Genomic DNA, 20,202 nt, shown 5'->3' on the forward strand with positions numbered 1-20,202 from the left:
TAATCGACGTGATTTAATATGCAGTAAGCAACCGTGGAGGAAATAAAATTAAAAATCATATATATTTTATTTACGAGAAACATAATCCACGATATTCCATATATACATATAAATATATGTATATACTATCTGCTTCATTTAAGCAGCAACGTGGGAATTGGAACATATATATATATATATATATATATATTTGTATATATATATATATATTTGTATATATATATATATATTTGTATATATATATATATTTGTATATATATATATATATTTGTATATATATATATTTGTATATATATATATATTTGTATATATATTTGTATATATATATATATATATACAGTGTGTGTGTAGTGTTTGTCTGTGTGTGTGTAATATTTGAATGGAGATTGCTGGGTCAAAGATCACGCGAAATTTAGCCTCGTAGCCATGTACGTGGCGATACGCAAGTGGTTTGCGGAAAGGCTTCAAACTGTCTCCTCTCTCACTCCACTCGCATCCATCAATTCCTTCTTCCAAGGAATTCTCGTCCTCTTTCTCCTGCAGTCCTCCATTTCTCTTCCTCTCTCACAGCCTCACGGTCTTCCTGGGGCTGTCTCATCCCTCATCGGCAACACACCATGGTGAGCCTCTCTCTCTCTCCTCATCTCGATCGCAAACTTGAGTGGCCTTACAAGAACGTCAATTTGACCTTTTCGCTGTCGACATATTTCTTGATCCGTATAGCTACCCATTCCGTCGTTCTCTCCCATCCCTTGCGTCATGGATCATGTCAAATACAACGCTTGCTAACTGTTCTTTGTGCGTTGCTAAGGCGAATTCGGCGTCGGGAATGGCGGTGAGTGATGAGTGCAAGCTCAAGTTCTTGGAGCTGAAGGCCAAGAGGAGCTTCCGGTTTATCGTATTCAGGATCGAGGAGAAGATACAGCGGGTCATGGTGGAGAAGCTTGGCCAGCCGGAGCAGAGCTACGATGACTTGGCTGCATCCCTGCCGCCCGACGACTGACGCTACGCCGTCTTTGATCTCGATTTCATCACGGACGAGAAATGCCAAAAGAGCAAGATCTTCTTCATCTCCTGGTATCTGAATCTGCCAGAAAATGCCTCATCCATGATATACAGGGAGTCAACTCATGATTACATCCATTTTCCTACGAGCAGGTCTCCTGATACGTCGAGGGTGAGGAATAAGATGCTGTACGCGAGTTCCAAGGACAGATTCAAGAGGGAGCTCGATGGCATACAAGTGGACCTACAGGCAACTGATCCCAGTGAGATGAGCTTTGACATCATCAAAGGGCGAGCTCTGTGAGATGGTCAATCATATGTGATAAACCAGGCTTTGCCCATCTTATATTGTTTGTCCTCATCAAATTTGCACAGATTATAAATGAGGCATTCTTGTCTCTCGAGGGGAAGACTCCCCAACTCATTTCTGTGTATCATTCCCATGTTAAATTACATCTCTGTTTTAATCTTCAGATTTTAATGACATAGAAACTCATTACTCAAAGACTTCAGAGACCAACAGTCTTCAAACAATGCAGCTAATAGTAGGTTGATATCTCTGATTCTTCCTTGTAAATTATCCATGTTATCCTTCATTTTGGACTCATCTTTTGTTGATTTCTTGATCCAACTCGATTACTTACCCCAAATACAAAAAGCAACTTGACTAGTTTTCGATTTCAGACGGGAACAAAGCAGGGCATGCCATCAGATTCATCTACAGAACAAATGAGAGAAGAACAAGAACAAAGACTTGACCACATGTTCCAATGCCTTTTGCTGCATCAATGTCAAACAAATGTGAAATGTTTCTTGAGTTTTCTGAACGTGTATGACCTTCACTTAAAGATCGACAAACATGTGGTGGTTCGACTCGAATCCGGCGTAAGTTTCATTGGATGATACAAGATCTACAGGCCCATAGTGCGGCTGAATTAATCCACCAGAGTTGCTTATAGCTTCAAATCCATGAAGGAAGTCATCAGTGGATATCATGTCAAGCTGCAGAAATTGAGGACTGAGAACCTCAGAATTCGAGGTGGATTCCTGTCGGCGATTCACCCCACCATTGTCGCTGAACATTGGTAGCCAATCTTCAAATAGAACTTTGGGGAGGGGAGGTTGAGGGGTTCTCTGAGATTGTGCATGATTGGTAACATTCAGTATTGACTGACATGGAATTGGAGAAAATGATTCCAACGAAGCTGAGGTTTCTGAAAGTAAGATTTGGCTATTATTCTCATCCAAGAACTGTTCCATCCTCAGGGATTGGTCGTCTGAGCCTAGAGATTTTGCCATGGTGTCATGAGAAGCTGATCCATCAATCTTTATCGCCTTCTTCTTGACATGAGTGTTCCAATGGTTCTTTACTTCATTGTCTGTTCTTCCTGGTAGATGCATCGCTATTCGAGACCACCTGTGACATCAGTTTCAAACATCTCAATGAGGCATCAGCATTTTTCAAAGTAGCAAACAGCAACATATAAGTTTATGGAGAAGGCCACAACCAAATTATAATTTGATTCATAATTTCGTTTTTAATAAAGGAACAGCTTGATTCCATACTAGCAATGACTATGATAGGTTGCAGGCAGAATGATCTGTTGTAGTTACAATTACGTCGATTAATCTTCCAGCATTAGCTACGTAGTGAATGTGTTTATAGAAAAGATTGTAATGAAGAATGGCCATCCAATTCATAGTCTGGAGGCTTACTTGTTGCCCATGATTGCATGAAGTTTCATGATCATTGCCTCCTCCTCATGAGTAAAAGCACTGCGCTTTAGTCCCGGCCTCAGGTAATTGATCCACCTCAATCTGCAGCTCTTTCCATTCCGTTGCAAACCTATAAAAGCAATGCATGTTGATCATTCATCGGTAAAACCAAAATAAAATGATTTCTTTGAACAAGGCAAAGAGCAGACCTCACTAGAGAGATAAATAGAATGGAGTGGTTTTGTCAAGTACGTCGATACAGATAGATATCATTGAAGCAGTTCTAAGTACATTGACTCACCAGCTTTGACAGGAACTGAGCTCCAGCAACCATGGCCATGCGCAAGGATGTAGTCCCTCAGTCTCTGGTCCTCCTCCGGCGACCACAGACCCTTCCTATGGTTCACCTTCGACTTCTCGCACATCTTGCAACCCATTACAATCGACTGGCTTTTGGAGACTCCAGACTGCAGCAAGACTCTGCCGTTGGCTTCTTCCCTCTGCAATGCCATAGGTGGGAGATGTCTGAAACTTAAAGGCAGCTTGGAGAATATAATAAGGGAGTTGCCCGTCAAACAATTGGCACAGAATGGAAAATTACTGATAAAGACTGTTCTGTGCTGTGCCTAATACTAAGATTGGTCACTGATTCAATAATGGTTTATGAAGCATGCCTTGGAAGGTCTGTAATCATTTAACAATCATTGTGAGAAACACAGCTGTGGTGATCCTTATTCTACAAAGACTTGTGACAAGCATTTTAATGGTATCAAACATGTAACTGCTCTGGAATCTTTGAAACTTTAGTAAGACTTGTTCAAAGCATTTTAATGTAAAGCTGTGCCTATTTTATATGCCCATTCTTGAGATTATTTACTTTGAAGACAATTTGTGCCCTCAAGAACTAACTTATACCATTTATTTCTCTAGCAGTTCTCACTGCTGATCCTTTTTCTTGTCATAAATTTTGTTAAACTGAAAACATTACTCACTGCTTTAGTCGATGTATTATCTCTAACATTGCAACACAATTTTCTTTTCTTTTACTGGCAGAAACAGCTCTGAGTCAAATTTCAGTAACAAATGATCTTATGTTGTCTTTGAAGATATCATACATGAACTAAAGAATAATTAGTCACCAACCCTTTGGAAAAATGGACAAACTTCCAAATGAAATCTATGTAATAGGACCGATGAAAAATATACAGCATTTAGAACTATCTTTGTTTATGACTCAAGCACAATGGACAGCTTTCCTCTTCAATTACCTTCCTGCAAGAAGTTATTCTTTGTTGACTAGAGACTAGTCCTCTCTTTTTCATGGAAAGGTAAGTATCAAAAACTTCACATGTTGCTCATTTGTCTGAAACATGTACAATACAGGGCCTTAATAGGTGATGGTTCTCCTAACTGATTTTAAATGACCTGAGAGGCTTCAAACTGATGTCATTGACTTGGATAAGTAACAAATACCAAGTTTATTGAGAGAGATAAGAAGGCAACAATTCACATCAAGAAGTCCAATAGATTACTGCTGGTTTTACAATACCATTTTGATCATTTGGGGCTTAAGTTTATTGTATCTATAGCAGGCATGATACACTTTTCTATTCACCATACACTACACAGGGGACTACTGATCCAGAATAGGCATTTCAATATCATTTTGATCATTTGGGGCTTAAGTTTATTGTATCTCTGGCAGCTACTGCACTTTTCACAAAGTTACAATTGCACAAAAAAAAAATGATGCATTTAGATCTTTTATTTTAAACACAAGTAGATATATCCACTGTATTTTTATTTCTCAAGCGTAAGCAAAGATAAAGATTCGAGTCACAAAAAAAACCTCTTTAATATTTTTAAAGATAAGACTGCGTATATTGACCCTTCCCAGATCCTGCATTGGTGAGAGTTTCGTGCACTAGGTTCACCCTTTTTAAACATAAACAAAAATAAGATCCAGTCTAAGTTGAAAGAAATAACAGACAGTTAAATCAACCAAGAAAACATGAACCTAATTTCAAAAGACTACATCAAAACCCGAAAGAAACACCACTTAAATTGAATAAAATATGAATTTGGTGAAATATAGAAATAGAGATTGGAACATAGATTGAATATAGAAAAATGTCTGGATTATCCATGATGAGCATAAGATCAAGCATTTACAGAGAGTAAATATGATCCATGTGATATCTTAAGATTTGTTCCATTCCATTACTAATTCTCTCATTTGACACTACCTACCAGCAACCACACAGTTGTTTACTGTTTAGATCATGCTGCTCTTCTTTCACACTAGTTTGTCCTTTTCTGTAGGACCAAGAATATAGGAACATGCTACATATAATTTAGTGATAGGAACAGGTTGACTTTATGGACATGAGTTAATACCTTCGATTATATTAATTCCAAGACCGATCTATTAATAACTGAACCATGAAGAGGAGCAGCCAATATGAGGTTGCCATCTAAATGCTAAACAAAACTTCCATGGTTATTAATATGAAATGATGAACACACCAGATTCTCAAACAACCCTTTAGACTTGATTAAACTCTGTAAGTATGAACAAAAGGAATGATTCCATAGAGCTTTAAAAGCCATGAATGAAATAATGATTGCAAACCGCATGACATCCTTAATATTTGGATCATGAACATCAACTAAACTAGCTTATAGTGGTCCTGGAAATTCATAAGTTCATGCTTTAGTTTGTGATTTCCAGGAAAACAAGTAAACCAAGTCAAATTCTAGTTTTGTTTTAATTCACTGGAGCTGGACAGCTTATCTGTTGTACACATAGTCAATAATTATATCATCACATTTTGTCGGAAGATAACCAAATTAATTGTTGTTTCAGACATAATGGTTAAAACTCATTCATCATTAAGATTCAGTAGGTATCTGTCAAACACATGAAACTGATCATGAAGAAAATACCTTACAGTACAGACAATAACTACATGCCACAGACTGCTCTTGTTTAACTACCAAGAAAAGGGCATCAATTCCATGCATACACAGTTCTGCTTCTATTGGCTCTGCATGCAATTGTCTTTACATGTTTAGGTGTCAACATAAATATAATTTTCCAACTGATTTGGTAATTAAATGGAATGGAGTGAGGCCCAGCATGCATCATCTGACAACACATGATGAAGAGAATGGTTAATCTTAAAGACACTGAAGCACTGCCATGATAAGAATTTTGAGCTCGTGATGAGTTTGATAACTCATCATAAATAATATGCATGCAGGATGAGAAATATTGTCTGAAAAAGATGCATAAATAAGCAGAGATGAAATCATGAATTATGATAAAGTCAAATTAGAAGGTGTCCTCAGATTAGCAGAGACAGAGAACAAATAGCATCACTCTCTCACCTGTTTGAATGGGTCTGTGGTGTAGAGCTTACATGCCTCCGGTCCTCTCTCCTACCTTTACTCCCATCTTCCTTCACCAAATAAGGATCTAATTCTCATTCTTTAAAGGGCTTGACTCTTCACAGGTTTCTTCTGCTCTCTCCCCCTCCTTTCACCTTCCGTTCGTGGCACACAAGAGAGGGAAGGACAGATACAACATCACAAGAGCTCCTGTGATATTTGCTCTTGTGGTTGTGTCTCGGGAGATTGCGAGAAAACTTGGGCATTGTTTGGATCGTCACCATGTCTTTCAGTGGCACCCAGGACAAGTGCAAGGCCTGCGACAAGACTGTCCATTTCATCGACCTCTTGACCGCGGATGGAGTCCCTTATCACAAGACTTGTTTCAAGTGCAGCCACTGCAAAGGAACTCTTTCTGTATGTTCCATTTCCCAACCTGCAAAACACCATGAGATAATGTTCTTTAATCCCTATAAAGTATCATGCAACAGCATCTCTCATATTATTTAGTGTTTTCTGATGGACAGTACTGTAAGTTCTTTATATATTTGATTTTTTGATGAACCATTCATGTACTTCATTCAGGAAACATATATATGCATATACAAATAGAAGAAATGTGCAATCATATAAGAAGTTTGACCTTTTTCTAGAAGATCAATCTTTCTTGGTGGTGTTTGCTAGCTATAGGTGAAAAACACTAATCATTCTTTCTTCATTTTTCTCACAGATGTGCAACTACTCTTCCATGGATGGCATCCTCTACTGCAAGCCTCATTTTGAGCAGCTCTTCAAGGAGACTGGCAGCTTCTCCAAGAAGTTCCCAACGAGTAATAGCCACTGTCTTTTTTCCTCATCATGCATATCAAAATGCATCTTTCTACACCAGAAAGAAATCAATTCTAATCATGCACTCTATGTTGGTAGCTACTTAAGATCATCATTAATTTGGTATAGAGCTTTACCATTAACTGTTTCCTTGTGGGATTTGCTGATATGATACAAGGTTCAAAGTCTGGCGAAAAAGAACTGGTGCGTTAATCCTTACCTTTTTCATTTCTGTTCCTTAGCTAATCATGAAGTTAAGGCACCATTCTCTTTTGCAGTCAAGGACTCCAAGCAAGGTCTCCTCCATGTTCTCAGGAACCCAAGACAAGTGCGCTAGCTGCAAGAAGACAGCGTACCCTTTGGAGAAGGTCTGCATGATCCCCCACAACCGTAATAAGTTTGTAAGCTTGACAAGGACTCCAATGGTTGTTCTTTGTCTTGGCAGCTGACCGTGGAAGGTGAATCATACCACAAGACCTGCTTCAAGTGCTCTCACGGGGGCTGCACTCTTACGCCCTCGTCCTACGCGGCACTCGATGGCATCCTCTACTGCAAGCACCACTTCGCGCAATTGTTCAAGGAGAAGGGGAGCTACAACCACCTGAACAAGGTGGCGTCGATGAAGCGGAGTTCTGGAGCAGAGGAGGCACCAAGCGAGGAGGCAGCGGCTGAACCCACGCAGGAGGAAGAGCAGTCGTAAAAATGTAACTTTGATCCCTCTGGCTTCTTCCAGCTTCGTCTCTGCTGGGTGTTTGCTCTAATGCGTATGAGACTTGCGACAAGGAAAATAAATGGTCGACTTCCTTTTTTACATGTTTGTACTTTTTTCCATGCTGCTAAAAGGTCCTGTGAGTCATGTAATTATCAGATGAATGCATGAATTATTGGAGGCATCTGCTATGATTTATTTATCTGAAATAACCAAATATGCCCAACATAATATTAGCATAAACATTATAATCATTTTTTTGGGTGAATTATCTATCATTTTATGAGCAATTATAACTCTAAATAATGTTAACACTTATTAGCTAATAATAAATTATATATCTATGAGTGTGGAAGTGTCAGCTTGGCTAGCAATCGCCCAGAAAAGCCCGTCTATTTTTGATGGGCCATCTAATTGGGCTTCCGTACTGTTCCAATCGTCTTGTTGGACCCACGAAGAGACTTGGCGATATAAATAACAACGCGCGGGTAAATGAAATGTGAATTGGCGACGGTGTGCCTTCCCGGGTCGCGCGTCCTCTTCTCGCCTTCCTCCCATCGATCGGCTCAGAAACGTCGATCGCCAGTCCGAATCCAACGCGCAGGTACTTGCTGCTGATCTCCCTATCTTGATTTCCCCTTCCTTGCCTTTCTCCTCGTTTCGATCCGAACCCCAAATGCAAATCTGTTGGTTCATGGTCGGACAACTTCTAATCGAGTTGAAAGAAGAATGAGAGGTTTATGTTCATGAAGCGAGCACCTTAAAAAATTAATCAGCAAGATATTGGGTTTACTGACGGAGGAATTGCCTTATGCCCTGATTCTGTGTAGCATCGGATCTTAAAAGTATGTTCTTTTTTCTCATATTGTGAATGAAATGAGCCTAGCATTAGCCGTCCATTGTAGCTGCATGATCTGCTTTCCAATTTGTTACAGTGATATCGAAGGAAGAACTCGTTAGAGAACCAGTGGCTCTTAATTTGAACTGGATTTATGATTCTTGTGTGTCGAATATTGTTTGACCATCAACGCGACCTGTTTCTTGTTCATGCATTTTAGTAGCAACTGTGACCGTCACAGTTGTGGATATACATTTGATTTACAAACTGAACAAAACAAAACGAGAGTTTTGCAACTTGCCGATGATATCTCTATGGTTTGAGGTCCAATTTGCTTGGCAGTATTGTCTTAAGAGCATTAATATTTAGGTTTTCCTTGACACTCTGACTGAAAATATAAAGTGATTTTCCAGTGCTTTCGAAGGGATAAATCCAGATTCAAATCCCCAAACATGAAACCTCAAGACCCCTTTTTTACTCAAATTTCTTGTCTGTGCCATTTCTTTTAATATAGCCATTGTTTAACTATGCTGTGATTTTGACAAACACCTGTTTGTATACAAAAAGTTGATTGCAATTAGAGTAGCCTAATCTGAAAATTATACTTGATAAAGTCTTTTAAATCCTATATCACTGAATTCCAACTCAACCACATCCTCACAGGCATGATAGGGGCATGTCATGTCCTCAACCTATATAAGAGAGTACTGACTGATCTTGTAATTACAAATCTATATGTTGCTATGAGTTGATGCATATCAGCATAAGGACATTTGTGCTGAGATGCTTTTTGTTGCCTACTGTTCCACTGCTGCACCACAACATTTTCTATTGTTTCTATATTGTGTTAAGCATGTTGTGATGTCTTAATTGCCATGGACAGAAGCTGTTTTGCAACAACTGAGACCTGAAATTTTAAACATGGTATTGGAATAGCATATTGTCGTAAGCCCGTAGTGATGTCTTAATTGCCATGGATAGAAGCTGTTCTATAACTCAAGTTTTGGAAGATTAGTATGAGAGCAACATGTGGTTTTTTTTGTTGTTCTTTTAGCTTCCTATCTACTTTCTTATTCAATTCTAGTGTTGGACTATGACAATTAGCCATTGCATACCGTAAACTTTTAGATTGAGTTGGTAGTGATCAAAATTTAACAGAAACATGTTCGCTTTCTCCGAAATGGTTGACATGCATGAACTATGTTGCAATTTTCTTTTCGACAAATTATAGTTGAAAGTACCAGAAGTTTAATGCCAATCTGTGGTGAATAAACTCATTCATATATAAACGGTAGTAATGCTCTCTGTGATGTAGGTAAATAACCGATGTAAATTGCTAATACATATCTTGATGCTATATTTTGTCTGCTAAACATAATGTGATGTATCATTTAATGCAATTTAGTTCTGTTCAGCAATTGAGGAGAGGAGAAGCTCCAAAAAGGAACGAGAAATCTTCTTGTGGCTTGCTGTGGTGCCTATGTAATCACCGCTGCTATTGTTGTCGCTGCAAGTCAGGTTAGTGTTCCAGTCTATACTACATTACTTTGTGGTTACTCTTTTTTATCAACTGCTTTTCCTGTAGAACTTTCTCCTGGTCAGGTACTCAGCATCATAAGTAATTGCCTGGATTAAAGTCTGAATAGAAGATAAATCATGAAGTTATATATATATATATATATATATATATAGATATATTAGTCTAATTTTAAAAATGTTGATTTCCATGATGTTAATCTAATCTAGAAAGTCACATATCTAAATCTATAACTGGAATATAAAAAAGATGCATTAATGTGATATATTAATCAAAATGTGCATTAGTTTTGATACATTAATCTAACTATAAGAATGTTTTTAGTTTTGATGATATTGATCTAATTTATGAAAGTACTTGCAAGAATATTATTGAGATTTCAATGATAAAGGATGATGATATATGACTTTTGATAGACAAGGGTAAAGTGACTAAATGTGCATGCCTTTTGATATATTATTCTAATTATAAAAATATGTTTGGTTTTGATGATATTCGTTTAATATATAAAAATATCATTGATCCCGGCGGGGCTCGAACCCGCGACCTTCGGCTCATAAGACCAACGCTCTAACCAACTGAGCTACGGGATCTTGATATTATATTATTTTTGTATAATAATTACTATTAGTAAGAATATATCTGGTTTATTAATTACTAATCTGCATCAGTTTAGATAAAATTTTAGATTGATTATAAAGGGAAGACCACTAACTTAAGACTAAACATTTTGAGTCAGCAATTGATATGCTAAATGATATTAAGACCTAACATACAATATGGTGAAAGATTTAAATAAAAATAAATGATTCATAGATGAACTAGGGGTTTTTGATGATGTCGAGTCGTCGCTAATTAATGATTGGAACTCAATAAAATTGTAGATGAGTTATCCCATCATATCAAATCATAATAATTAATATTAGAGTCAAACTTTCTCAACAACCCTTAATAAGTTGTCTTTAATAGGTATCCACATCTGTAACCCCTAATAAGTTGTCTTTAATAGGTATCCACATCTGTTGTGACGATCCAAGCTAGGGCTCATTTGCCAAGAAGTTCATTTAGAATTAGTTTAGGCTGTAATTTTCTGGTTAACCAGGCTTATGTCTGGTTCAAAACATAGTACAATTTATTTTGTTTCTATGTAAAATTTAAATTCTTTAATATTATAAAGGGGAGACCACTAACTTAAGACTAAACATTTTGAGTCAGCAATTGATATGCTAAATGATATTAAGACCTAACATACGATATGGTGAAAGATTTAAATAAAAATAAATGATTCATAGATGAAATAGGGGTTTTTGATGATGTTGAGTCATCGCTAATTAATGATTGGAACTCAATAAAATTGTAGATGAGTTATCCCATCATATCAAGTCATAATAATTAATATTAGAGTCAAACTTTCTCAACAACCCTTAATAAGTTGTCTTTAATAGGTATTCACATCTGTTGTGACGAGGGCTCATTTGCCAAGAAGTCTATTTAGCTAGTTCAAAACATAGTACAATTCATTTTGTTTCTATATAAAATTTAAATTTTTCAATGTTGAGAGTGGGATTTGAACCCACGCCCTTTCGGACCAGAACCTTAATCTGGCGCCTTAGACCAACTCGGCCATCTCAACAGCTGATAGATGTACATAAGTGTCTTCTTATATTAAGTAATAATAATATCAAGCAAAACACTAATTTGTTATAGAAATATCAAAATAAATGGCTATTTTGTAGTAATAATTTTCACTGTTGAATAGTTAATAGTGAATTTTTTACGAAACAAAATATTACATATTGGTTTTAATTTCAATTAATAAATTACGGTGAGCGTGGATCGAAAGTTTTATCAGATGTCTATATTTATTTTCGTGAAAAATTTTATCGTAGAATGCTGCTGCCCTTGTTTGTCCTACTTGGTTTCTGTGTCTCTTTCGTGCCTAAGAGACTGATGAAGGGGGACATTTGTCTTCACCATCACCCCTTAACCACCCACTCGCTTTATATACTTCTCAAAACTTTCTCCTGCGCCACCTCACCTTATTCCACCCGCAGACATAAAGCGAGTTCGGAGATATTTCCGCAATGCCGGTTCTTGAGAAGTCATTGTTTCTCTTCTTGTTCATATCATCCTTCGCCATGGACACAGCTCGGGGCTTCGAACCGAACTCGCAGCGCGAAGCGGACAGAGTCACAGCACTCCCGGGCCAGCCGGAGGTGGAGTTCCGGCACTACGCCGGGTACGTAAGGATAAGCGACGACAAGGCGCTCTTCTACTGGTTCTTCGAGGCCAAGCGAAAGCCGGAGGAGAAGCCTCTCATCCTCTGGCTCAATGGAGGTACGTCCGGTTCCTTCCAACCTCTCTTCTCTCCTTCAACATTAAAAAAAGATTCTTTGTTTTCTCTTTCTATCGTATTATTCATGCCATGATGTCAAATCAAAATCATGGTCTGGCCACAAGAGGCAACAGAGAATATTTTTGAGGCCTCTTTGGCTTCGTCCTTGTGGGGAAAACGATGTAGGCACATGAACCGTGCTTGCAGATTTGGAAGTGTTTTCCGATTTGAACAGAAACACATTTAACAAATCACTCTTGATCAATGTTAAAAGTAGAGAGTAAACTTATGACCACCAATCTTGTTTTTGAACTTCAAAAACAAGTAATATTTTTGTTTTCTGTTTGTTTCTTTTTAACAAAACAAGCACATAAAGAGTTCCTATGAGGTTACAAAGGGGTGGATAACATGGCAAAACAACATGTCCAACCTCAGAATTGTCTTCTACGGATTTAGGCTCTGTGGTCAGACTCTGTTCATGCTTCCCTCTTTCCTCTGCTGTTTGCGGATGCTCCACTTAGAACCTTACATTAGAAGACGAATAGCAAAAAAGAATAAGCAGTGAGTAACACTGTATATTTCATTAAATCCATGAAATAAAACACTTTTTACCGCCATCATCATCTCTCAAACTTTGTGTTTTTATGATCCTGTTTTAGAGTTAATTTAAGTGATATGCACATTTATCCAAGTGAGCTTTTAGATGAATTGATAGTGGTCCAAATGTAATAATTCTTTATCTAGCTTTTGGTTATCAAGAAAATTTTGTTGCATAGGCAATTACCATGAAGCAGCCTGCAGAGGTACTCTGCGGCTGTCCTCAGTAGTACTGGCAGCTACTGTGCATGCGTTTGCCATTCAAGTGGCAGGCGTACAACATTCTTAACTGTGGTTCCACCTAAATTTTAGCACAGGGGTTTTGACTATGGATTGTCTTCAATAATGACACAATGATCCCTTGATCTTCCCTTCCCTGCACAGTAGATTAGCTCGATCGAGATAGATGTGACATGATGCATGAATGTAAACTTATATCCGTAAATTCTGTAATGGTCGATGGAATTATGGTGTAATATATGACAGGACCTGGATGCTCATCTGTTGCTTATGGAGCTGCACAGGAGCTGGGGCCATTCTTGGTCAGAAGCAATGCTCCCAACCTCACTCTCAATCCCTACTCCTGGAACAAGGGCAAGTGCTTCCATGATCTCTCATTCCCACTTTCTCCTCATGCAATAATAGTTGCAGTCTAGTGTGATACCTCCTTTCTTTTTCTGCTTGGTATAGTTGCAAATCTTCTGTTCCTCGAAGCTCCGGTGGGAGTAGGATTCTCCTACACCAACAGGTCATCGGATCTGGAGGAGGTCGGCGATCGGATCACTGCACAGGATTCACACTCCTTTCTGCTGGACTGGTTCAATAAGTTCCCAAACTTAAAGTCCCATGAGTTCTTCATCGCAGGAGAAAGCTACGCAGGTAGAGTGAATCTGTTCTACATGTAGTGAATTGCTTTGTGTTCCTCAGAGTCAGCAACGCTGGCGAACTCTAAACTTGCATCGCACATTTTCTCAGGGCACTATGTTCCCCAGCTTGCAGAGTTCATCCATGAAGGAAACAAGAAAGCTAGCAAGGATTCGTATATCAATCTTAGAGGCTTCATGGTAAGACAAATCATCATGAAATCAATACCTGGACATCGGCCTTAGTACAAATTTCCAACTACCACAGTACCATAATAAAATGGAAGTAACAAAAGCTGACTGCTTCACCGTATGGTATTAATACGGTGGACTTCAGGTTAAGTATCAATGCAATCTAACAAAATATACAGCCAGCTGAAAGAAACAATGCTGGACGCTTCTATTATTTAGACTTGGACTTCTAATCATGTCACACTGACGCTGACACTGGCATTTTTTTTCGAGGGAAAAGATCGGGAATGCAGTGCTTAATGATGCGACGGACCAGCTAGGGATGGTGGAGTACGCCTGGAGCCACGCCATAATCTCCGACGAACTCCACGCCTCTCTACGTAGAGAATGCAACTCCTTCGAGGGAGCAGGGGAAGGCAAAGCCTGCTTGCCCGCCGTCAAAGCCTTTCTGCGGGCCTTCCAGGACATCGACATGTACAGCATCTACTCACCGGTCTGCCTCTCCTCGCTATCCAAATCCCCTCGCTCGAGCAAACTTGTCGCAGCCCCCCACCTCTTCTCCCAGCATGTCAGTGCCTACCGCGATCTCAGTTTGGAGCAGGACTCGCCATGCAATGTTCCTCACTGTTGTTGGTTTTGCTTACAGGAGACGTGGCACGGCATGCGGAGGGCGACGGCAGGATATGATCCATGCACCGAGGATTACGTGAAGAGATATTTTAACAGAGAGGATGTGCAGCTGGCACTGCACGCCAATGTCACTCATCTCTCTTACCCCTACTCCTCTTGCAGGTTCTTCTAATTTCAAGTTAACTAAATTAACATGTATAACTGCTGCTTGTATCTCGCATACATTGATTTCTTGGAACAAGTCTGTATAACTATGAAACTCACTTGTGTCCTGTATGTTTCATTTAAATTTGTCTTCTTTGTTAAGCAGCGAAATAATACGGAGGTGGAATGACTCTCCACCCACAGTACTCCCCATCCTAAAGAAGCTCATGAAAGCAGGACTTCGAGTCTGGGTTTACAGGTAGTTAACTACTGCCATTGAAATATGTTGGATTGATGCTACTGCAGTCAGCTGACCAACTTGCATGGGCTTTCCTGAATCATGTCGACAGTGGGGATACCGATGCCAGGGTGCCGGTGACGTCGACGAGGTACAGCGTCAACGAGATGAGGCTTCGGCAAAAAGGAGGAGAGAGGAAGAAGAGATGGGGGGGTTGGAGGGCTTGGTACTACAGGGAGGAGGTGGCTGGGTGGGTGGTGGAGTACGAGGAGGGGCTGACTTTGGCCACCGTGAGGGGGGCGGGGCATCAGGTACCTCTCTTCGCCCCTGACCGTGCTCTCGCCCTACTCTCCCACTTCCTTGGCGACCAATCTCTGGCATCTTCTCGCTTTGGATAACTTGGATCTTCCGCTCCGTTACCGACTAAACTGGGTGTTCTTCTCGATTGTCAAGCACTTAAAAGGAACGAAAAAGCTATGTCAAGCTAACATTTGATCAATGTCATGTTTATGGCTTTGTTTGTGGTCAAATATGCATATAGTTATTGTTCAGGGGATGCACGGTTGACAATTGAGTCAGCGTTTTGTCCAGCGATGTTAGAGGAACCATTATAACGGCGCTGAGGTAGCTCCGATATGGTTTTTATATAAACGCCAACCTATTTAGGTAATCTTGAGGTCGAATGGAGGGGGGATTTGGCTTCTCGAAAGATTTCTATAAGAAGGTCAGCATCGGGAGGAGTTTTCACAATGTGACTTCTTCGATGCATTATAAAATTATGAGGTGTGAGAGATTTTATAAAAAAAGTCTAACTATTGAGAAACATAAGAGAGTGGGTAGTAGAAAAATAAAACAAAAATCAGTTTCATAAAAAAATATATTTATATCAAATCGCATGCGATGATTGGAAGTGAAAAACTCATCAAATCCGAAAACTACGTAAGACATGAGATGATCTCACTTAAGGAAACTCGTATATCTCTGATCTATAGATCTTAGTCCGTGGATGAATGAGATCTCATATTCTCCTCTCTAGCGATGATCTATATGACGGATGAAGCGCCGACGTATCTCCTTTCATAATATGCTCTTTCCTCACCTTCGCACATCACCACCATGCAACAGGGGTAGTCTTTCTTGTTGCCCTCTCACACTATATAGGAGGTAGTAGGCTGAGGAAGAAGTAGGGGGCGACGACTAAGGGGTTCAACTTTATAACCTTTTTAGTCTCATATCTCTTTTATAGAGAGCTCTCTTTGCTAATCCTAATGGATCTTGTCATATTAGGTATTGGATCTTCATCCAAATATCCTAACATATTGGATATTGGAACTCTATCTAATTATTCATAGCTTAATGAAAATTGGATCTTTATCCAATTATCCACCCTAAGCTCTTATTGGGTTTTACCCAACGGATCCAACAAAATAGGGGCTTATTGGATATCACATATTCAATCCACTATGAGTTGTATATATTAGAACTCATTCTGATTCAGTGAATTATTATCCTATAATAATTCACTCAACTCATTGACTATGAACATACTATGCCACTATACCATAGTCCCCAAATGGTAAGAGAAGATTTAATCCATTAGACTTATCTACTCCTAGTTACCGTGTATCTATGATTCTTCTGTTGGAAAATCTGTGATGACATCATATGTATAGTGAAAGAATAGAAAACAAAATCTTAAAATCTCCTGCAGAAAATAAGGTGCTCCTCAAGTCACTGCCCAAATCTCTTTCTTGCGCACACCACATAATCAAGAAAGGGTTGCTCCTTCTTGCTATCCATATGCCCCAAATAGGGGTCGTAGGTTGAGAAGGAGAAGAGGATAGGAGAATAGAAGGTGCTAGCTAAAAAAGCCTAACCCATGGTCCTTTGGTTCCCTCCCATTTATAAAAGCCCCTTATCAACTTAACCCTAATAGATCCTGTCATATAGGGTATTAGATCTATATCCAACTGCTCAAGCCTCTTTAGTTAGTGGGTCTCTACCCAATAATCTCTTATTGATTCTTATTGGATCTCATTCATAAGATCCAATAATTAAATGGCTTATTGGATTTCCAATAAGATAAGGGCTCTAATGGATATCTCATATCCAAACCTCTACTCGTTGTAACACCTATCATATGTGTTTGACCCTCTATGCCTAATATCGAGCTGGCCATAAGTTATACCTATTATAAATTCTTCTAACTTAGTGAATTATTATCTCCATAATAATTTACTTGACTCATCGACTACGGACATACTAGACCACTATGCTGTAGTCCTCAAACGATACAAGGGAATCTAATCCTTTAGACCTATCCGTCCTTAGTTATCATATATCTATAGTCGCTTATCTATCTAATATCTTAGATATTGTGTTTCAAGCATAGTGCTATCAGGCCCATACGATTTCTACTTGAGTCTCGCTTTAATTAGATTCTCCTGAAGAACTCTTTCTCTCTCAATCTGAATGACCCTGGCTAGGGATTTGTCTGAGCAAGAATACATGAGATATTTTTCTCATGACACCGAGAGTAGATTATCCTCTATCAATACTCAATAGCCCTTGTAAGTTTGGCTACCACTCTTGATGACTAGTTGTGTTTGATCTGAAACTTCCAGACATATAACTCCAGTATCGAAGAATAAAGTACTCATATAGGACACCCTTAGTATCTCAAGTCTAAGAACTAGATACACCACTAAAATAACGAAATGATTATCTGACAATAAGGCATTATCAACCATCCAACATTCCGTGAGCGGATCAATCAGTGAACTCATTCTCTATCGAGCACCTACACTACATCCCTAGTGTCATCACATGAGTAGCTATGAGATGAGCCACCTCCATCATATGGATAGGTATACAGTACACCAATATGTTCGGGTATCTCGATGTCTCTCTCAAGTAACATATGATCAGGATTATTTAGGGTCTGTGTTTAAAAGCAAATTGGTCTCATTATCGTAATCTTATCACGATCTGATTTCCATTGCATAGATCCATGGACATCATTATATATATATATATATATATATATATATATATATATATATATATAAATATAATAATAATAATAATAATAATAATAATAATATAAAGTAAGAAAATATCATAATAATAATAATAAGAAAAAAGAGTGTGTGTCATGTCACATGTGTCATCACTCATATGATTGGCTTGCAGAGCACCAATGACTAGCACCTCCACCATAACAAGCCCGAGGTTGACATCCGAGATGGTTCTTGGCATGACCTTTTGTGTATTTCTTCATGCTTGCTTTAGATCATTGTTTTTGTGGCTTGTACTAATTAGCTCTCTAGAGGATCTCGAGAATTAGGCGACCTCTCCATCAAAAGAAGCAAGTGGACCAAAGGCCCATCATGAAAGCTTATATCATAAAGAAGGGGTGGGCTTCCTATACACCTCATATTTTGCCAATGAATCACATGATGAAGTCAGAGAGAGTTTCATCCTCCCTCTGTCTTAGACTAAGCAACATTGTTGTAGACGACCTTAGGCGTATGTTTCCAAGAAAGTGGAGCTTGAACTCTTTTGTAAGTTGAGTAAAAGAACAGATTAAGAGTGGTTTCAAGCGACTATACCACTCCTGCATTAAGCTCCAAGGTATTAGAAACATACAATATATTAAAGCGTCCAAGGTATACATATTAGCATAAAAGGTAGTGATGTGTTCCACTAGGTCAGAGTTACCATCAAAGGCCTCTAGTGATGGGAGGTAAAAGTTTGTCGAGATCGGTTCCTCCTAGATGCTTTAGATGAATAGGGAGTAGCCTAAGATGGGATCGTCTGTGCCTTCCCTTTTAGACTACTAGAACTCCCGATGCATCTCATTTAGGCTCTGATCCATCTATTATAGTTAGGTTCTAAAGAAGTCATCCATTGAATTTGCCAACTGTGTCTTTGATTCAAGTAGGGCTGGGCTTTTGTGTAGCGACACGTTGAACTCTATAGTTGGGGAGTGGGGTGCCCTCTCTACTAGTAGTTCAACGTGTCAGGGATGATCTTGAGTGATTGATATTGGATCGATTGGAGGGACCCTAGCCGACATAGGTACTAACGGTGGTTGAGAGATCGACCACGGTTGCAATTGTGGCATAGTCTATTAAGCTAGTTGGGGCAGAAGCAGCGCGATTGCCTACATCATGCTCATATGTGCTTACACTTAATGCATGAGGTTTAAGAATACTTCAGCAAGGACAACCAGGTGCCCCGCATTCATCCCTAGAGGTGAGAGTCTTGAGTCGTTGAATAGATACTAGTAACGCCTCGGTGTCTAAGCGAAGGTGGACGCTTCCACCTAAGGAAAGCCTAGGTAGCTACCCACCTTGTGTGAAGGTACTATAGGTTAGGGGTAGAGCTTTCTCACTGGAGTGTTTATTTAGAGGGTTCGTAAGTGAAAGTTCCTATAATATTCAAGGCTCTTCTTTTACCACCAAAATGCTGAGGGGATGCACCATCGACAGTTGAGTTAGCCTGGCTTGGTCTTGTCTCGAAGGTATAGAGACATCTGAGGAACCCTTGTGGTAGACTTGGAATGATTGAGGTGGCTTCGAGGTGGTGTTTGCGTAACCTTGACCTATCCGAGAAGATCTTAAGGTCAAGCTGAGGTGGGATCTAGCTTCTTGACGGGTTCTTACATGAAGGTCAACATCAAGAGAAGTTTCTCGACTTGACCCCTATAACGCCCAAGTTAGTTTGGAAAAATATATGGAGTGTGTGAGGTTTTTAGAAAGAGATCCGACCGGTCAGTGTTAGGAGTTAGCTTTTATACTTGACCGATTGACGAAGTCCTTCATAACGGCTACAACGTCCCGCCTTAGCATTTTGTTCACGGGAGTGATAGGCCCGAATAACCTCTCTTGTATTATTATCCATAGGAGCCGATAAAGGGGGGGCTAAGACTGAATGGCCTCCGTGAACTATTGGCCACAAAGGCCGATAGGACTAGTCCAAATAACATGTGGACTATTATCCATAGGAGTCAACAGATTATAACTACCTTCATGTTATTGCACAGTAGAAAGGTAGAAAGTGATTCAGCTTTTTGTTTTCATGCCAACCCTTTTAAGGTGATTAGCTGATAAATAAGGATTAATTACCAAAATATTTCCTATCAGTTATGAACCACAATCACATAAACTTCATCCATT

At 39.2% G+C, this 20,202-nt stretch overlaps 3 protein-coding genes, 1 long non-coding RNA gene and 2 other non-coding genes across 7 annotated transcripts; 3 read left to right on the plus strand and 3 right to left on the minus strand.

Annotated features, from left to right (window-relative positions):
* Positions 1-509: 509 nt before the first annotated feature.
* Positions 510-1,478, plus strand: LOC135611205 (uncharacterized). The gene is made up of 3 exons (XR_010486460.1): positions 510-620; positions 812-1,077; positions 1,159-1,478. It is a non-coding gene; the product is annotated as an uncharacterized LOC135611205 (long non-coding RNA).
* Positions 1,479-1,612: 134 nt separating this feature from the next.
* Positions 1,613-6,249, minus strand: LOC135611204 (myb-related protein 308-like). Of its 2 annotated transcripts, XM_065106685.1 has the most exons (4): positions 6,112-6,249; positions 3,023-3,221; positions 2,722-2,851; positions 1,613-2,422 (listed from the first exon to the last, which is right to left on the minus strand). In XM_065106685.1, the coding sequence occupies exons 2-4, from the start codon at positions 3,156-3,158 to the stop codon at positions 1,849-1,851; spliced, it is 840 nt and encodes a 279-aa protein (XP_064962757.1). In that variant the 5' UTR covers positions 3,159-3,221; positions 6,112-6,249; the 3' UTR covers positions 1,613-1,848. The 2 variants fall into 2 exon arrangements, with proteins under 2 accessions (XP_064962757.1, XP_064962755.1); XM_065106683.1 differs by lacking the exon at positions 6,112-6,249 and having other exon boundaries at positions 3,023-3,606.
* A 144-nt stretch (positions 6,250-6,393) lies between these two features.
* Positions 6,394-7,832, plus strand: LOC103982416 (LIM domain-containing protein PLIM2b). The gene is made up of 5 exons (XM_009399335.3): positions 6,394-6,528; positions 6,842-6,941; positions 7,118-7,143; positions 7,218-7,307; positions 7,385-7,832. The coding sequence occupies exons 1-5, from the start codon at positions 6,394-6,396 to the stop codon at positions 7,637-7,639; spliced, it is 606 nt and encodes a 201-aa protein (XP_009397610.1). The 3' UTR covers positions 7,640-7,832.
* A 2,710-nt stretch (positions 7,833-10,542) lies between these two features.
* On the minus strand, positions 10,543-10,616 carry TRNAI-UAU (transfer RNA isoleucine (anticodon UAU)). The gene has a single exon. It is a non-coding gene; the product is annotated as a tRNA-Ile (tRNA).
* A 959-nt stretch (positions 10,617-11,575) lies between these two features.
* On the minus strand, positions 11,576-11,656 carry TRNAL-AAG (transfer RNA leucine (anticodon AAG)). The gene has a single exon. It is a non-coding gene; the product is annotated as a tRNA-Leu (tRNA).
* Positions 11,657-12,041: 385 nt separating this feature from the next.
* On the plus strand, positions 12,042-15,552 carry LOC103983355 (serine carboxypeptidase-like 35). Its single transcript, XM_009400578.3, has 8 exons — positions 12,042-12,360; positions 13,442-13,549; positions 13,646-13,834; positions 13,931-14,019; positions 14,291-14,578; positions 14,657-14,802; positions 14,951-15,043; positions 15,135-15,552. The coding sequence occupies exons 1-8, from the start codon at positions 12,108-12,110 to the stop codon at positions 15,418-15,420; spliced, it is 1,452 nt and encodes a 483-aa protein (XP_009398853.2). The 5' UTR covers positions 12,042-12,107; the 3' UTR covers positions 15,421-15,552.
* The last annotated feature ends 4,650 nt before the right edge of the window (positions 15,553-20,202 follow it).

Source organism: Musa acuminata, chromosome BXJ2-4 (genome assembly GCF_036884655.1).
Source record: "Musa acuminata AAA Group cultivar baxijiao chromosome BXJ2-4, Cavendish_Baxijiao_AAA, whole genome shotgun sequence".
Taxonomy (NCBI): Eukaryota; Viridiplantae; Streptophyta; class Magnoliopsida; order Zingiberales; family Musaceae; genus Musa; species Musa acuminata.

Coding starts and splice junctions, on each gene's coding strand:
- LOC135611204 (XM_065106683.1), bottom strand. CDS start 3,233: ATGGCATTGCAGAGGGAAGAAGCCAACGGCAGAGTCTTGCTGCAGTCT. Junction 2,852..3,022: donor CTCAGTTCCTGTCAAAGCTG/GTGAGTCAATGT, acceptor TTGCTTTTATAG/GTTTGCAACGGAATGGAAAG. Junction 2,423..2,721: donor CATGCAATCATGGGCAACAA/GTAAGCCTCCAG, acceptor CTGATGTCACAG/GTGGTCTCGAATAGCGATGC.
- LOC103983355 (XM_009400578.3), top strand. CDS start 12,108: ATGCCGGTTCTTGAGAAGTCATTGTTTCTCTTCTTGTTCATATCATCC. Junction 14,020..14,290: donor TCAATCTTAGAGGCTTCATG/GTAAGACAAATC, acceptor TCGAGGGAAAAG/ATCGGGAATGCAGTGCTTAA. Junction 15,044..15,134: donor CTTCGAGTCTGGGTTTACAG/GTAGTTAACTAC, acceptor TCATGTCGACAG/TGGGGATACCGATGCCAGGG.
- LOC103982416 (XM_009399335.3), top strand. CDS start 6,394: ATGTCTTTCAGTGGCACCCAGGACAAGTGCAAGGCCTGCGACAAGACT. Junction 6,529..6,841: donor ACTGCAAAGGAACTCTTTCT/GTATGTTCCATT, acceptor TTTTTCTCACAG/ATGTGCAACTACTCTTCCAT. Junction 7,144..7,217: donor AGTCTGGCGAAAAAGAACTG/GTGCGTTAATCC, acceptor TCTCTTTTGCAG/TCAAGGACTCCAAGCAAGGT.